The following is a 17,334-nucleotide window of genomic DNA, read 5'->3' on the forward strand; positions in this document are numbered from 1 at the left end:
AATGTACCAATAAAAGAATTTAATAAAGTGTAAAAATTTTTTAAAAAAGAGAACCTTAGGAACTTCATGAATACCAAACCAGCACTCCAAAAAATTTTAGACAATATCCTAGGAAAAGACAATGAGGATCACAACCCAAGGAAGCCCAGCAGAATGAATCCATTGGGGGTGACAAATTAAACACAAAAGGGGAAAATCCAACAAAAAGAAAAAGTCATGACAAGGCTTTTAAAACTTTGAACTTCATCTCCCTAATGAGTGTATAATTCAATCTTATTATTGTACTGATTAGTATTTTTCTGATTCTAGAGCTGCACACCTTTCCTTGTGCTATACTGGCTATTTATCATCTTCTTGTGTCCACTTTTTAATTGGGTTGTCTATTAATGAGCTGTAAGAGTTCTTTATATATTCTGGTCATAGGTTATATGCATTATAAATATGGTCTGTTTAAGGACTATTCATTTTAATGATGTCATTTAAAGTTCTAAATTTTGATGGAATCTCATTTATCAATTTTTTTCTTTTATACATCATGTCTTTTGTATCCTAGGAAGTTCTTGCCTACCCTAAATTCATAAACACTTTCTCTTATAATTTCTTCTTAAAGTTTTATACTTTTAGGTTTTCATATTTAGGTTCATAGATCCTTTCAAGTTATTTTTATGTGTGGAAATAAAGGGTTGAGGTTAATTTTTTATATACGGATACCACGTGTTCTAGTGCCGTTTGCTGAAAACACTCTTGTCCTTGGCTCTTGAATTGAGATTATATTCTACAAAATGTTAATGTTAAATAATCTTTCAAAACTCAGTGGACCATATATGTGTGGTTCTATTTCTACATTCTTCTGTTTTATTCCAATGATCTATACGTCTTTCCTTACACCAACACTGCCTTGATTACTGTAGCTTTAGAAGAAGTCTTAAAATTAGGTACTAAACATCTTCCAATGCTGTTCTTTTATTTTTTCTACTTACTTTTCTAGGTCCTTTGTACTCCTACATAACTTTTAAATTTCAATATCCAATTCTTCATTTATAGCAAGTATACACAGACTTGAATTTTTATATATACCTTGTGTTTTCTAATCCTGCTAAATTCAAGTACAAGTTCTAGGGGCTCCTAGAGATTTCTTAGCATTTTCTCTGTAGATGATCATTTCATCTACATATAAAGATTTTGCTTCTACCTTGCCAATCCTATCCTAATTGTGTCATTTTATTGCCAGACTATTTTGATTTGAGCCTATGTTTCAAAGTTTAATGGACAGATAAAGAGTAAGCATATCTGCCCTTGTTCCCTACCTTGAGGAGAAAGCATTGTATCTTCTCCATTCATATAAGGTGTTCTCACTGGAAGTATGGGGTACATGTCTTTAATCTGTTGAGAAGGTTCTGTTCTACTTCTAGTCTCCTGATAGCTTTTACCATGAACAGCTATAGAATTTAGTCTGATACTTTTTCTCCAACTAGTGACAGGATCATATGGCTTTTTCCTTTCCTCTGTTAAAATGATGACTTTTGGGGGTGGATCTTCCAATGCTGAACCAACACTGCCATCCCTATAATAAAACCACTTTCTACATACTGCCAGATCTGACTTCTAATAGTTTGTTTTGTTAAACAAATTTCTATCTATGTTCATACGTTTTTCTTCTATTATCTTTATCCAGTTTTAGAATTAGCACAATGTTGAGTTCCTAAAATGAGGGGAGAAGTGTTCCTTCTTTTTTCTGCTTTAAATGTTTGATATAATTTATCAGTTAAAATGTATACGAGCCTGTTGTTGTCATATAGGTAGGTTTTCAAGCTAGGAATATACTTTCTTTAATAGGTGCTATTCAAATTTTATATTTCCTCCAGAGTCAGTTTCATTAATTTATCTTCCAAGGTACTTCTTAGAAGCTGTCAAATTTATTTCAAAACAGATTTTTGTAATATGCTTTCTATATCCTTTTAAATTCTGTAAAATCTTATGGTAATGTCTCCTAGATCTTGATATTGTAATTTTAAAAATGTATAATTGATATTGTGCAATAGGAAGTAAAGGTCTAAAGGAGCAGGGGAAGTGGGAGGGGTAGAGGAAAGGAAAGAAGGGAAAAGAAAAAATATGAGAAAAGGAAAAAAATGGAAAAAAAGTCTTTGCAAATAGGAAAGGGTGGAAGGGGTGAAGGGAGGCCAGGGGAAGGGGAAAAAAAAACATAAGAACCAAGATACTCATGTAATGGTACAAGATCCCAACTGTATTTTATATCTAAAATGTACCAATAAACTTAATGGGGGAGGGGGGAGATTTGACTGCCATTGTGATAGTGTTGCAGTGCAGCCTTTAAAAGGGGATTAGGTTAAGAGGATGAATGCCTTTCTCTCAGAAATGAATACATTCTCTAGAGAAAGGGCTATTATAAAGCCAGACTGCTCCCTGTTTGGCATCCATCTGCCTTCCTGCTTTGCACCATGAATTGAAGCAGCATGAGGCTCTCTCACCAGCACCATGCTCTTAGATTTTCCATCCTTGAGAACCTGAGCAAAAAAAAATCCTTGGTTTCCTTATAAATTATACAGTCTCATCACTCTATTATAGCAACAGAAAATGGACTGAGATAGTGCTTAAGCATAGTGATAGTGCCTCAGCATGGTGATAAATATTTTATACATGTTTTATTTATGCAAAGGGTAAAATAGCATTCGTTTTTACAGATATATTAAAGTACAATTATAACAAAAAAACAAAAAAAAAAGAAAGCCAACAGCCAATATCATACTAAATGGTCAAAAACTGAAATCCTTCACACTAAAATCAGGAACAAGACAAGGATGTCCACTATCACCATTCTTGTTCAATATAGTGTTGGAAACACTAGCCACAGCAATTAGACATGAAAACGAAATAAGAGGAATAAAGGTATGAAATGAAGAACTCAAATTGTCATTATTTGCAGATGACATGATACTCTATATAGAAGATGCCTAGGACTCCACCAAAAGTCTTCTAGACTTAATAACTAAATTCAGTAGAGTAGCTGGATACAAGGTCAACACACAAAATCAATAGCTTTCCTCTACACCAATGATAGACTCACTAAGAGAGAAATAGGGCAAATAATTCCTTTCACAATAGCATCCAAAAAACTGAAATACCTAGGAATCAACCTAACAAAAGAAATCAAAGACCTCTTCTCTGAAAATTATAGCACTCTGAAAAGAGAGATTGAAGAAGATATCAGAAAATGGAAAGACATCTCCTGCTCCTGGGTAGGAAGGATCAACATAGTGAAAATGGCCATACTTCCAAAACTGTTATATACATTCAATGCAATCCCAATTGAAATCCCAGCAGCATACTTCATGGACCTCGAGAAAACAATCCAAAACTTCATTTGGAATAAGAACAGACACAGAATAGCAAAAGCAATTCTAGGTAACAAACACATGGCAGGGGTTATCACAATCCCCAACTTGAAACTATACTACAAAGCTACTGTGATAAAAACAGCATGGTACTGGCAAAGAAACAGACCTCAAGACCAGTGGAATAGATTAGAAGATGCAAAAACAACTCCAGACACATTCAGCCATCTCATCTTCAATAAATGAGCCAAACAGAACTTGCTGGAGGAAAGATAGTACCTTTAATAAATGGTGCTAGAAAAACTGGGTTTCAACCTGTCAAAGATTAAAACTAGACCTATATCTCTCACCATGCACTAAACTAAAATTGAAATGGATTAAAGATCTAAATATTAAAATAGAAATGCTGAACCAGTTGGAACAGAGGTTAGGGAGAACTCTTGAAGACACTGGTGTAGGAAAAGATTTTATGAACAAAACCTCAGTTGCCCGTGAACTAGCACAAACAATCAACAAGTGGGATCTCTTCTTATTAAAAAGCTACTGCACAGCAAGAGAAACCACCAGCAGTGTGAAGAGACAACCCACAATGTGGGAAAAAAATCTTCACCTGCTGTTCCTCAGACAAAGGTCTACTATCTCAAATCTAGAAAGAACTTAAAAAAATCAGACCTCCCAAACTTAAAGACCCAATCCAAAAATGGGCATCTGAAATGAACAGACATTTCTCAGACAAAGAAGTAGAAATAGCAAATAAAGATATGAAAAAATGTTCAACATCACTGGTCATTCAAGAGATGCAAATGAAAACAAAGCTGAGATTCCACCTCACTCCAGAAGGAATGGATGCTATCATGAAATCAACAAATAACAAATGCTGGTGGGGCTGTGGGGAAAGAGGAACACTTCTCCACTGCTGGTGGGAGTGCAGACTGGTTCAACCACTGTGGAAATCAGTATGGAGATACCTCAAAGAACTAGGACTGGAAGTCCCATTCAACCCAGCTATTCCCCTGCTGGATATCTTCCCCAAAGAATTCAAAGAATCATACCACAGTGATATATGTGCACCCATGTTCATAGCAGCACAATTTGTAATAGCTAAAACATGCAAACAGCCCAAATGCCCATCAACTGGGGACTGGATAAAGATGTGGTTTTTTTATAAAATGGAGTACTACTCAGCCATCAAAAGTGAGAAATTAGAGACATTTATAGCTAAGTGGATGCACATTGAGGCGATACTCTTAAGTGAAATAAATAGGACACACATGTGTAAATACCAAATAGTTTCTCTAGTGTGTGAAACTGAAAGTGTAAATAAGGACTAAAAGGTATAATAGGAAATGTGAAATAGGAAGAAAAGGGGCAAAGGGGAAAGGGAAGTGGGAGGGGTAGAGGAACCAAAGAAGGGAATGGAATTAATATGAGAAAATGAAAAAAATGGAAACAAAGTCTTTGTAAACAGGGAGGGATAGAGGGGTTGAAGGGAAGGCAGGGGAGGCAGGAAAAATAAGAACCAAGAGAGATTATGTAAGGTGCAAATTTACAAAGATGAATGTCACTGTATTGTATACCTAAAATATACCAATAAAATAAAATTTTTTTAAAAAAAGCATACAAGGCCTTATAGGTCCTCCCACAATGAGAGATTCCCATCTTAAAGCCTGTAAATTATGAGGATGCTTTAAAACTGCATGTTTACAAACCACTGGATTTTGCTCATTGCATTTTAATAACTACAGTTACTCAAATCTGAAGTCTAAAGTCAATGTTCCCTTGAAGCAGTGCCAAAGAATACTGGTTTTCAAATGCAAGCAATAAATTGATAAGCACAGCAAACCAAAGTCCATCAACCCCATCTTTCCAGATAATGATTATGCAATTTTACTATCAAATATAGAGGGCCAGTGTAGAACATTTTTTGTATTTCTTTCCTTTTTTTTTTTTGGTACTGAGGATCTAACTCAGGACCTCACACTTTCAAGGCAGGCATGTTGCCCCTAAGGCTAAATCCCCAGAGCCCCAAGTGTAGAACATTTTTATGGCAATTATTCTGAACATGACCCCACATATGCAGCTTCTCTTAATTATATATGAATTAAGGAAGGAATGAAGAGGTAACTGATCCAAAGGGGTGCTTTCAAAATTTTTTTAAAACAAAATTTTTTTAGAGCAATCAGACAGGCAACTTCTCGGGTCAGGATCCAGATGGTCCCTCAGCTTATTCTTCCTCTCAGAGGCCTGAATATTTACCACAATACCACAGGAAAGAGACCACGGAGGAGAAACAAAATAGACCATTAGCTCGGGAGCAATGTGCACCTGACAGAGACCTAGTCTAACACACTTCCAAAGGATGAGATCGACTGCATACTTGCTTCTCTAAAACTAGTGCGGGGAATAAGACCATGCAGCAGCCCTTGCACTGGCCTTGTGACTTTGGAAAAGCAATTTAAGCTCTCTGGGATCCAAGTTTCTTCAAGTATAAAACTCCAGCAGTGTATACTCTGCCTCATCCATCCCACCAGAAATTCCACACAGAGTTTAATAAGCAAGGTGCCATTTAATACAAGGTATATTTTGAAACTGGTCATCTAGACAAGGCTGGTGCTAAACTATGAAGTAGTCCTGGCTGTTGGTATAACCTAAAAATACCAAGCTCACATACATGTTTTCAGTAAGCCCAGTGCCATCTGCCCACACCCTGTTATCACTGATCATTTCCTACATGCTCTACTTGCTTCAGTGCCCTTCCCAGACATTATTCCCAGGCACTGAAGCTGACCTTGGCCTCTTCCCTAGGTTCTCACCTTTATCATATACTACTGCTCATTTTCCCAAAGATTATTAACAACAGAACATGTTACACTTTTAAGAGATATATTATCACTAAAGAATAAGTAAGTAAATAATTCCTGGAACTGAAATACAAAAAAAAAGAATACTACCAACTGTTTAATCTAAGGTATTTTTGAAACTGGTAGTCTAGATATGCTAGTGCTAAAATAAAATGAATGGTCCTTCTGGAAAGTAATGTTGCAAATGCTTTAAAAACTGGCTAAAACCTCCAAGGCTCTTCAGTGGGAAACACACATATGCAGACATGTGCTTGTACATATACATACACTCATGCAAAAGATCAAAAGGAAGTATTGAATAAAGATGTCGTTTCTATTTCTGTTTAGTAAGCTTATAAGCAATTTTTACTTTAGGTTTTTCTGTTTTCCAATTTTCCTACATCAGTACAAGCTACTTTAACAAACAAGAAAGTCTCATTAGACGTCGCTTACTAATAAACCCACAAAAGATAATAGAGAAAGGCTGTTTTTTCTTTTTTTAACTTTTAAAATATTTGAAACATATGCATATTTAAAACACGATGTATCCATCTAACTTCAACTATAAATAGCTGCCAATCTTCTATCCCTGTTTGTTTTCTAAAGAATTTTAAAAACAAATCCTAGACTTTATGCTATTTCACCTAATATATTGCAATGTTTACCTTTAATAAGTCACAAAAAATTACATAGCCATCATGCCACCATTACATCTCATTCAACAGTAATTCCACAATGCTAATACTCAATCCATCTTCAAAAATAAAATTTTAAGACCACTGACCAACAATTAAAAATCTACATAAAAAATCTGAAATTGTGCCACCTCCTCATATCTGTAATATATAAAGGATAAAACAATAAATAAAGCATAACAAAAAGATACGTGAACAAGAGGCTTGAATGGGTACCTTCACTAAAGAGGAAATTCAGACAGCCAGTGAACCTAAGGAAAACATAACAAAATGCAATTTTAAAACCCAAGACACTACTATGCATACCCCACAGAAAAGCTAAAATCAGAAGACTGACAGCATCAAGTGTTAGGGAGGAAGTAGAGCAATGGGGAATTCAAGAACACTGCTGCAGGAAAGTTTTCTTCTAAAGCCAGCCATAGCTGGGCATGATTATAGACTCATGCCTATAATCAGGAAGCCTTGGGAGGCTGAGGCAGGGGGATCACCAGCTTGGGCTACATAGTGAGTTCAAGCCAACCTGAACTATATAGTGAGACCCTGTCCCAAAAAAAAAAAAAAAAAAATCACTGCACTTGGTATCAAAGCTCAAACTTCTTTGTGCAAGTCTAAGCAACTGAGCAAGACCTTGTTTCAAAATAAAAAAATACAAGCTGCAGAAATCCTAATGATGAGTTTGCATTTCTTCCTGTACTTTGTAGAATTATGGATCACGTAAAAGCACAAGAAATTGCTATGTTTTATTTATCTAAGGTGGTAACAAAAACAGCATTAGCACATGATCCTTTACGAAATCAACTGTAAATATATATACCTCATCATATATGCTCCCATTAATATCTGCACCATAGATGGGTGCCACGAAAGTTAAATTCTTCCAGTACTTGCGCTCCAAATCTTCATAGTCCAAATATCTTGGGGTACAATATCTACAAAAGATAAATGAAAAAAAACAGAACACAAACTAATTGTATAAAACATTTTAAAGTTCTTCCCAACATCTGATTTAAACCACTCTCTAAACAAAACTCTATCAAAAGGAAAATACTGCAGACACCCATGCTGTCAAATCTAACAAATAAATACACAAATGTATTGATCATAGATATGAGTACTCTCTAGATTCCTTAGAAACTCTGTATGATCACTTTATATACTTTATTAGTAAGAAAAATACTTTCCTAAAAGTCAACAAACAAAGAAAATATTTTAAAAAGACATTGTTTTAGCTTTTAAAATATTTCTAAAATCTTTAACCAGTTATACCAGAAAATATTAGTTGGGTGTGGTGGTGCACACCTGTAATCCCAAACTTGGGAGGACGAGGGAAAAGAATCACTGTGAGTTTGAGGACAGCCTAAACTACACAGCAAGACTGTCACAATCAATCAATAAACAACAATAATAATTTGCAGATGTATATATAAAAAATATAATATTCATGGAAATTTTGACAAAAGATAACCTCACTAAAAATTCAAAAAAGTGCCAACTGCAATAGCACACGCCTATATTATTCCAGCACTTGGGAGGCTGAAGCAGGGGGATCATGAGTTTTAGGACAGTCTGGACTATGTAGTGAGTTCAAGGCCAACCTGGACTGCACAGCAAGACACTGTCTCAAAAAATAAAATTTTTAAAATCCAAGAAAATAAAACTAGGCTAAGACATCGTGCAATTATTAGATCAGCAAAGTTTAACATAATAATGGAAGGGGAAAGATGAGACCTCTTATACAGCCAGAGTGGGAGTATAAACTGGGACAACTGCTCCAGAACATAATTTTTCAACACTTATCAAAACTCAAAAAATAGGGGCCGGTGATTTAGCTCAGTGGTTCCACCGCCTGCCTCAAAAGCACAAGGTCCAGAGTTCGATCCCCGGTACCAAAAAAAAAAAGTCAAAAAATATATATTCTTGACCTTAAAATCTAGAGATCCATCCTATCAACACAAAAATGTGTGCAATGACTATGACCCAGGATGCTTGCCGAGCAGTAACTGAAAACACAGCTAATATCCAGCAACTGCTAATCAGCTTTAATAAATATAAAACATAGGAGGGGTGGGGAAAGGAGATGTGAAAAAAATTAAGATTGTTGTGTACCATGTGTATCAACTCCCCATGATGACTGTAATCATTATGTACTGCAAACCTATTCTAATAAAAATAAAAATAAATAAGTACATACAGAACATTTTAAAAAGTAGATCTTTCTTCTTTTGTTTTTAGAGACAAGGTCTCACTACAGAGTCCAGGCTGTCCTTGTACTTGAGATTCTCCTGCCTCAGCCTCCCATGTGCTGGAATTACAGACACATACCACTACACCCAATTTAAGGTATACCTTTTTATGTTCTGACATCAAAATATTTCCAGAGTGAATAAAGCAGGTTATAGAGTAGTATATGCTATGATCCTGTAGATGTAAAAAATGATACCTCTAATTGTACATTAAATGACTAGAAAAAATATACAAATTAATATTATAGTTATTTTTCACATACTAATTAAACACTTACCTCTCTGTATTATGTGGATTTTTAAGAATAATCTTACCACAAAAAAAAAAAGTGTTTCTTCATGAATAAAGTAAGCAAAGAAAGAAACAAACTGAGAAAATAATGAAACAAAGTAGGAAAGCTGTTGAGCAGGAGCAACACTCCCTGTGGAGCACACTGGACATCTAGTTCTGAAGAACTAACATCTACATTCCCTGCACCGGGGACCCCAGACTGGTGACTTATGCAATAAGCAGGAATACCTGATGACTTAATTGGATAACTGTACTTGTAATACAGAATAATTTTCTGATTTACCTGAACACCAGAAATGAGAAGAATGGGGAGGAAAGCCCCCGTAACGTGCATCATCCCACCACGGCGCTAGCGGGTCCCAGCAGCCTGGGGACCCTGCTCCAGCTAAGTGAAGCCAACTGGAGAGCAGCGTCGGCAACAGTGGAAGTTGGCATCCCCAACCCCAGAGCTGACTGCAGGAGATCACAAAGGAGGAGACGCAACAGAGATGCTTTTTATTAGGGATTCTGGAGAAAGCCCTTGGGTTTTGAAAACTCATAACCCTAAAAGAGAAAGCTAAAGTTTGGTACTGCCCACCGAGGTTAAATTCTAACATCCTTTAATATTTGCAATAATTGCTGATGCTAAACTAAAAGGTGACCCAGTTCACTGGGCTGGTACCTGATTCTGATGAATGTGGGCTGCAGATTCCATCCCCAATGGACCTGTCAAACAGCTATCGCTGTTCCACACATCCTATGTCAATTTGCTCAAAACTTGGCCAAGCACACCTCCTTGGCCAGAACCCTTCCCTCGCTGCAGCAGAGCTTCCTGCAGGTAGGTCCAAGAAGCCAGCTGCTTGGGTCTAAATCTAGATGAGACCCTGTAAAGCTCTACAACCCTGAAGAGAGAGCTGCATCTCCCTGGAACTCAGTTATGCCTCTATAAAACAGGGATAAAAGCAGCTGAGCTGTTGACAGGAATCCATCAAATAATTACATAAAGCACAGAGCTTCATGCCTAGAAAGAAATACAGATATATAACACAGACGACACAGAGGACCACATTACTCACCTCTGCAAGATTTTAGATTATAGCTATGTTGAAAGTCTCTTATTTTCTTTGGATCAAGTTGTTTAATTACCCATATGCACACACTCATTTCTACTGTTTATACAAAGCACACTGCATACTGTGTACCTACACAAAGGCATGCACCAAGGAAAAAGAGGCAAGTGAACCCCACGACATTGGCCCCATCTCAGGACCGTTCCACAGCACTACAGAGACCAGGTGACCCTAGTGCCAACTCTGAGGACAAGCAAAGGCCTTGTGGCTTCAGCTTAGAAACCCACTTCACTAGGATTGATGTAAATTTCCAAATGAAAATGGCAGAGGAAATATAAAAATATAAGCTTCAGAGGTATTTTAACATATAATAAAAGTAATCCAAAAACAGATAAGTTGACTTCAAAAGAAATATAATATAATGCAGAAATGATCTTTCGGACAATTCATGATAATGGCTAAACTTCATGAATAAAAAGAACTACATTTAAAAATCAAATTTAATTCTAGAATATCAAGAAACATGTCAGGTGTGATGACACATAATCCCAACACTTGGGAGGCTAAAGCAGGAGGATCACTGTGAGTTTGAGGCCAGCCTCAGCTATACAGTGAGTTCAAGGCCAGCCTTAAATCCATAGCAAGACCCTGTCTCAAAAGAAAAAAAAAAAGAAGTATCCAGAAATGTATACTCTTTGAGACAGGCTTAGTGGCACACATCTGTAATCCCAGCACTCTGGGAGACTGAGGCAGAGGATGGCAAATTCGAGCCCAGCCTGGGGCAACTTAGCAACTTAGTGAGATCTTGTCTCAAAATAAAAAATAATAATAAAAAGGGCTGAGAGGCAGCTCAGTGTGAAGGTCCTAGGTTCCATTCCTATCCAACTAAAAAATAGAGAAAAAAAAGAAGGTACAGTCTGTCAATAAATATCTTTATAATCTGCCAATAATTTATGCCACTTAAGCTACATTTTAGCTTTCATGACACTATTTATTTAATTAACATGTACTGTAAAAACGCCTACCATAACCCACATACTGTGGGCACTGAACAGTATGTGTGCAGGAACAGACAACGCCACCTGAATGGCTATCTTCAGGAAGAGCCAATGTACAATCAAACCACTGTTCAGTAAACACTGAACAGAGATATAAATAAAATTAGTTCCTAGGAACATGAATCCTCTCAAAATAGAAAATAGATTCCATACTAGGATAATCCAATGGGCTAGCAGAAATTCAAAGTTTCTCTATGACAAGACAATACAGGACTTCAAGGCTCAATTCTTATCAGTATTTAAAATCGTCATGCATCATCAACTACAATTGTCCTTATGAATTATAATTACATCTCTATAATTTTTGAATTTTTAAATAAATGTTACTTGTAATGATAAAAATTAATGTGACCATCTTTCAAAAATCCATTTCTACACCTACAAAATGAAATTTCTCCATTCCTAACAACCACTGAAACCTTATCTCCCTTCAAAACCACATTTCATACGTTTCCTGTGATACTTCTGATTATCAAGAGTATTAACTAATGTTTTTAGTAAGTATAATCTGACTACTTTTAAGTATAAATTATCCCTGGAAATGGCAAGGTAACCCAGGAGAAGTTGCACTCAGTGAACTACTAAATACCACTTCAAGAGCAACACTGGAAATGGGTACTATGAGATGGACAGCAGAGTAAACCAGCGGTTTATACTCAGCACGGCACAGGTAAAACTTCCTCTACATTCTTGTTTCAATGGCATTGCACCTCCAAGGACCTACACATGTTAGGCAAGCTCTCCACCACTGAGCTATACTCCCAGCCCAAAAAGTTTCACATTCTGATGAGATCTGAAAGAAGAGGACTCTACCAATGCCTTCCCCAAAAATTCAAAAGGGTTCCAAACTAAATATAAAATCTTTCGTTCCATGGAATAGCCAGAATGCTCCACAGTAGGAACTTAACATAGAAAGGTAAGATTCAAGTTCCATACTATTATGTGTTTATCATACTATGTCAAGTATAATTTTTTTTTTTTTTTGGTACTGGGGATCGAACTTGGGTCCTTGTGCTTGTGCAGCAGGTGGTGAAACCACTGAGCTAAATCCCCGGTGCCAAGTATAATATTTTTTAAAAGTTTAGTGGCTATACCACATGTGGTGTAATCCCAGCCCTCAGGAGCCTGAGGGACAAGGATCATGAGTTTGAGGCCAGCTTGGGTTACTTAGCAGGCGCAAAGCCAGCCTGTACTACACGGTAACACACTGTCTCAACACCCTCTCCCCCCAAAAAAAGATAGCAGCTAAATCCATCCAAAGATTTAATCTCATTCGAAGCCATCTGGAGAATTTGGTCAACAATATTTTGTTTGATCATCTGGGTTGGGTTTGGTTTGGTTTATATCAGACTAATGTTTTCATCCGGGGCCTTAACTACCATATCAAAAGTAATGATTTTTTATTGTTTCATTTTTATTATTTATTTTTATTAGTACATGTTTCAGTACACAATGATTATATTTATCATGGGGAATTTGTACATGTACCTAACACATTTTAATTCTTTTTTGTCCCCTTTCCCTACAATTCCTCCCTGTTCCCTCCAACTTTTTTTTTTTTTTTTTTGGTACCTGGGATCAAACTTGGGCCTTGCACTTGAGAGGCAGGCAGCACCACAACTGAGCTAAATCCCCAGCACTCCCTCCAACTCTTGATCTCCTTCCTATTTGAAAAAGCTCTATTTCCCTTTTCTCTTTGATTCTGTTTTTTTAATCCTTTTTCCCTTCCTTCTCTCCTCCCATTCCATCTCTTGCTTTCCTTCCAATTTGAAAAAGATCTCCCAACTTCCTATTATCTATCCTTTATTGCTTCTTTTTTTTGCTCTTTATTTATGGTTTGGGTTTCTCATATAAGAGAAGCCACATATTTAAACTTGTATGTCTGTTTTATTTCACTTAATATTATAGTCTCAAGGTGTATCCATTTACCTAGAAACGCTTCAATCCTTCTTTATGGCAGAGTAGTACTCCATCTTTATACCACATCTTTATCCATTCAGCTGCTGATGGACATACAGACTGTTTCCAAGATTTAGTTATTATAAATTATGAAGCTATAAACATGGGTTTGCATGTATCACTGTAATATGATGTCTAAAATCAAAGTGAACAAAGACCTAAATATTAAAATAGAAACACCTGATCTGCTGGAAGATGAAATATGTAAAACTCTTGAAGACACAGACATAGGCAAGGACACTTTCTGAAGAGAATCCCCATGGCACAAGAAAAAATACCAAGAATCAACAAATGGGATCACATCAAATTAGAAAGCTCTGCACATCAAAGGAAACAACCAAAAGAGTAAAGAGACAGCCTAAGGAATGGGAAAAATGTTTGCCAGCTCTTCCTCAGACAACTGACATCTAGAATATATGTGATGATTTTTAGATATATCCACAAATTCTTCAACAGTACTCCCTTTGAGAAGAACTTCATTCTCCTCCCCTTCAGCATAGGCTGCACTTGGCAAAAGGCTTGGAACAAATATGAGAAGATACTGTAGTTTCCATCTTGATAGTATTCTTCTTAGATTGCCTGCTCCAGTAGACACCAGCTACCACAACATGAAGAGCAGTCCAGTGACAAAGCCCTGAGGACCCCAGGCAACAGTCCCCAAGGGGAGCACTCCTGAGGCTCTTCCAGACGGTCAAATGTCAGATGACAGTGCCCCAACCAACTTCTAAGCACAACCTGATTCGAGACTGTGAGCCAAAACCACCCAGCCAGGCCTCGCCCAGAGTCCTCACCTTCTTACAGTGAGTGGTTCAAGCTGCTAACATTTGTAATAATTTCTTACACAGCAATAAATAATAATGCTGGCCTTTTCATTCATTCAACATTTTATTTTAAAATTATTAATTTTCGTATGTGTGTGTGGCTTAAATACTGTCACATGAAGAAAAGTTTGCCTAAAAAAGATGAAGTGTGTAGAATCAAAAACTCATACCAACTAAATTCTAGAAAGACTCATTTATAGCTATAATGAGATAACAAAATGTAAAACAATTTCCTTAGCTGCAAACTAAATGTTAGTAAGACAACCACCTACTAACGAAGAACCAAACAAACAGTTCAATGAGAAGTGAAAGATATACAGGAGATTCTCGCTCTTCATTTTTAGCTCTTCATCGTGGTCACATATATATTTGAAAGAAATACAAATAGCAGACTGACTCTACTCACTTGCCACTGTTAGCCAGCTGCCTGAACTCCTTCACGGTCATGGCTTTTTTCTGGATGTTGTATTGAGTGAACAGTCCCGACTGCCCTGTGACCATCTGCTGAATTGGTGCTGGAATAAGCAAATTATCAATGTCATCATAGCATTGCCTTGGCTTCCATTCCTTAGGAGGAATCACCTAAAAATAAAATAATAAAATATATCTTGAAGATATTCTAAGCAGTTATTCAGCACTTACATTCCAATAGAATGAAAGTAAAGAATGTCTCAGAATCTCTATGAAGAATGTGTAAAAAAACAATCTGCAATAAGGAAATGATTTTTAAACAGCAAAATCTGAATACTCAACTACAGTCAATATTGTACTTATATTAGCTGATTTTTAGTTAGTGTTATTAACATCTTTATTTTAATGATAAAATGTAAAGACAAGAAATAATTCGCTGAAGTTTAAATAGGTAAAGGCTAGTTGAACAGAAATTCAAACTGAAACAATGTGATACCAGAATTCACATTGAGCTACTATTACTCTTTCATTAGGAAATTTTATATACATATAAAATTTCTTCCAAGAAGTTCATTTTAGTGAATTTTATCTAAAATAATTCTTGACATTTGCATTAATGAGATAAATAAGCAAATATTTATTTAGTCAATATTATTTTTCTTTATAGACCTCTTACACAACAGGGCAAATAGCATACTGGAGTGCTAATAAATGTTTGAAAACCAGTTTCTGAGAAGATGCGTGAAACCTTGTAGCTTTGGCCCACTTCAATGGTGTACCTACTCCCACACTGCCAATGTGAACCTGCCAACCACTAACTATGAAGCTGGGAAGAGATGTGCACTATTGGCTCTCCATGCCAGTATGAGATGGCTTAGTACACCGTTTCCCACAATATTTAAATACTCAATTGCTAACAGTGAAAAGATTACAAAATATTAAAATCAAAAATACTCACATGATTTAAAATAAAAAAGGATAAAGGACGGAAGTAAATCATGATTTATGGCTCAAATGTTTCCAACCTAGAAGCTGCTTTGGATTTTGTTAAGACAAATTTTTACAAAATAACTTTTTTGAAAAATATAAAATTCATACAGAAAATGTAAGTGACAAATATATACTATGTGAATTATTAGAAAGATAATACAAGAGTATCCACTGCCCAGGTATAAAAGCAGAATATTGCTGGAATTCCAAAAGCCTTCCAAGTATCCTTTTCCAAACATATCCCTCTTGTCCAGAGACAACCACTATCATTGTGTTTAAGGTTGTCAATTTGTTACTGGGTTTTGGTTTTGTGTGTGGGTATGCATTTCTACATAAAAAAATTGTTACATGTATAAACATGTAAACATATAGTATACATTCTTTGAAGTTTGTCTTTATTTCCTTCAGTATTTTGTGAGATTTAAATGTGATGAACCATATAGCTGAAGTTCATGGATTTTCATTCCTATTCAGTATTCCCTCATATAAATATTAATCTTCTCATAAGTTGGTGACCTTTGGTTTATTCTAATTTATCGTTCCAAATAATGCTACTGATATTCCAGTACACATCCAAAAATAAACACAAACACACAGACACCACTAACAGTGAAATTACCAGGGCAAAAGATATATGTAATTCAAATTTAATAGGTAATACAAACTTTTGCCAAAGTGGCTATACCAATTCACAATTCCACCAGCAACATATCAGAGTACCAGTTCCTCCACATCTTCAGCATCACTTTCCACTGTCTATCATTTTAATTTTAGCCTTTCTGCTAAGTGTATAATTGTACCCAAGTATGGATTTTATTTGCGTGTGCCTAAAGAAATCTGTTCACATAGGAAGAGATGGAGGGGTTGAAGGGAGGGCAGGGGGATGGGGAAAAAAATAAGAACCAAGATATATTATGTAAAGGTACAAATTTCCAATGATGAATGTCATTATATTGTATACCTAAAATGTACCAATAAAATTTTTAAAAAAGAAATCTGTTCACATGTCACTGACTCTACTGTCATCCTCTTTGTGAAGTAATTACACAAGTCTCTTGACCATTTTACTCTTGCATTGTTGTTGTTTTTTCTTATTAATGAGAGGAGTCTTTTATATATTCTGAATAATCCTGGAATTCTGTATATATAAATATACAGAGTGAAAGAACACATGGGAGTGCATAATTATTTTCTCCTATCCTGTAACCTACCCTACAGCCTTTCTTTTTGTTTAAAAAGAAAAAAGATCTATGTTGTGATATAACATGCACTTATAAAATGTTCACAGAAGGTATGCAATTCTTCACCACTATATAAATTTATTGGGAATAAAGTCACTCATCATCTAGTTGTGATTATGCCTCATAAAATACACTGTAAACACAGTTATGCTCTATATCAAATGTGTCACTGGCTTTCAACAAGCATTGCTATAATCACCAAAAACTATATAATCACATCTATATTCTGAAATGTCCATTTACATTTATATAGTAGAATACAATTGTACATGGAGAAAACATTTACTCCTAAATTATTTTATATCTTCCCGACAGGTAACCTTCTTCCTGACTGAAAGTGACAGCTTTGGCTGTGGTCTGTAACACAGATCCAGAATCCTGA

General features: G+C 35.9%; 1 protein-coding gene across 12 annotated transcripts in view; it reads right to left on the reverse strand.

Annotated features, from left to right (window-relative positions):
• Kdm4c (lysine demethylase 4C) overlaps positions 1 to 17,334 on the reverse strand; it is a 453,670-nt gene that overhangs the window by 350,540 nt on the left and 85,796 nt on the right. For 8 of the 12 annotated variants that reach the window (XM_087183462.1, XM_021252814.2, XM_087183463.1 and 5 more), the window contains exons 3-4: positions 14,717 to 14,892; positions 7,703 to 7,817 (exon numbers count right to left, since the gene is read on the reverse strand). The exons of 1 other annotated variant lie outside the window; for it this stretch is intronic. In XM_087183462.1, the coding sequence (XP_087039588.1) occupies positions 7,703 to 7,817; positions 14,717 to 14,892 (291 nt within the window). Of the gene's footprint in view, positions 1 to 7,104; positions 7,140 to 7,702; positions 7,818 to 14,716; positions 14,893 to 17,334 lie in introns of those variants that run through there. 3 more of the 12 variants (XM_087183467.1, XM_087183464.1, XM_013069708.3) reach the window with 3 other exon arrangements.

This window comes from Heterocephalus glaber, unplaced genomic scaffold (genome assembly GCF_053883595.1).
Source record: "Heterocephalus glaber isolate CG9 unplaced genomic scaffold, H.glaber_assembly_v1.0 deba00001481, whole genome shotgun sequence".
NCBI classification, from domain to species: Eukaryota; Metazoa; Chordata; class Mammalia; order Rodentia; family Bathyergidae; genus Heterocephalus; species Heterocephalus glaber.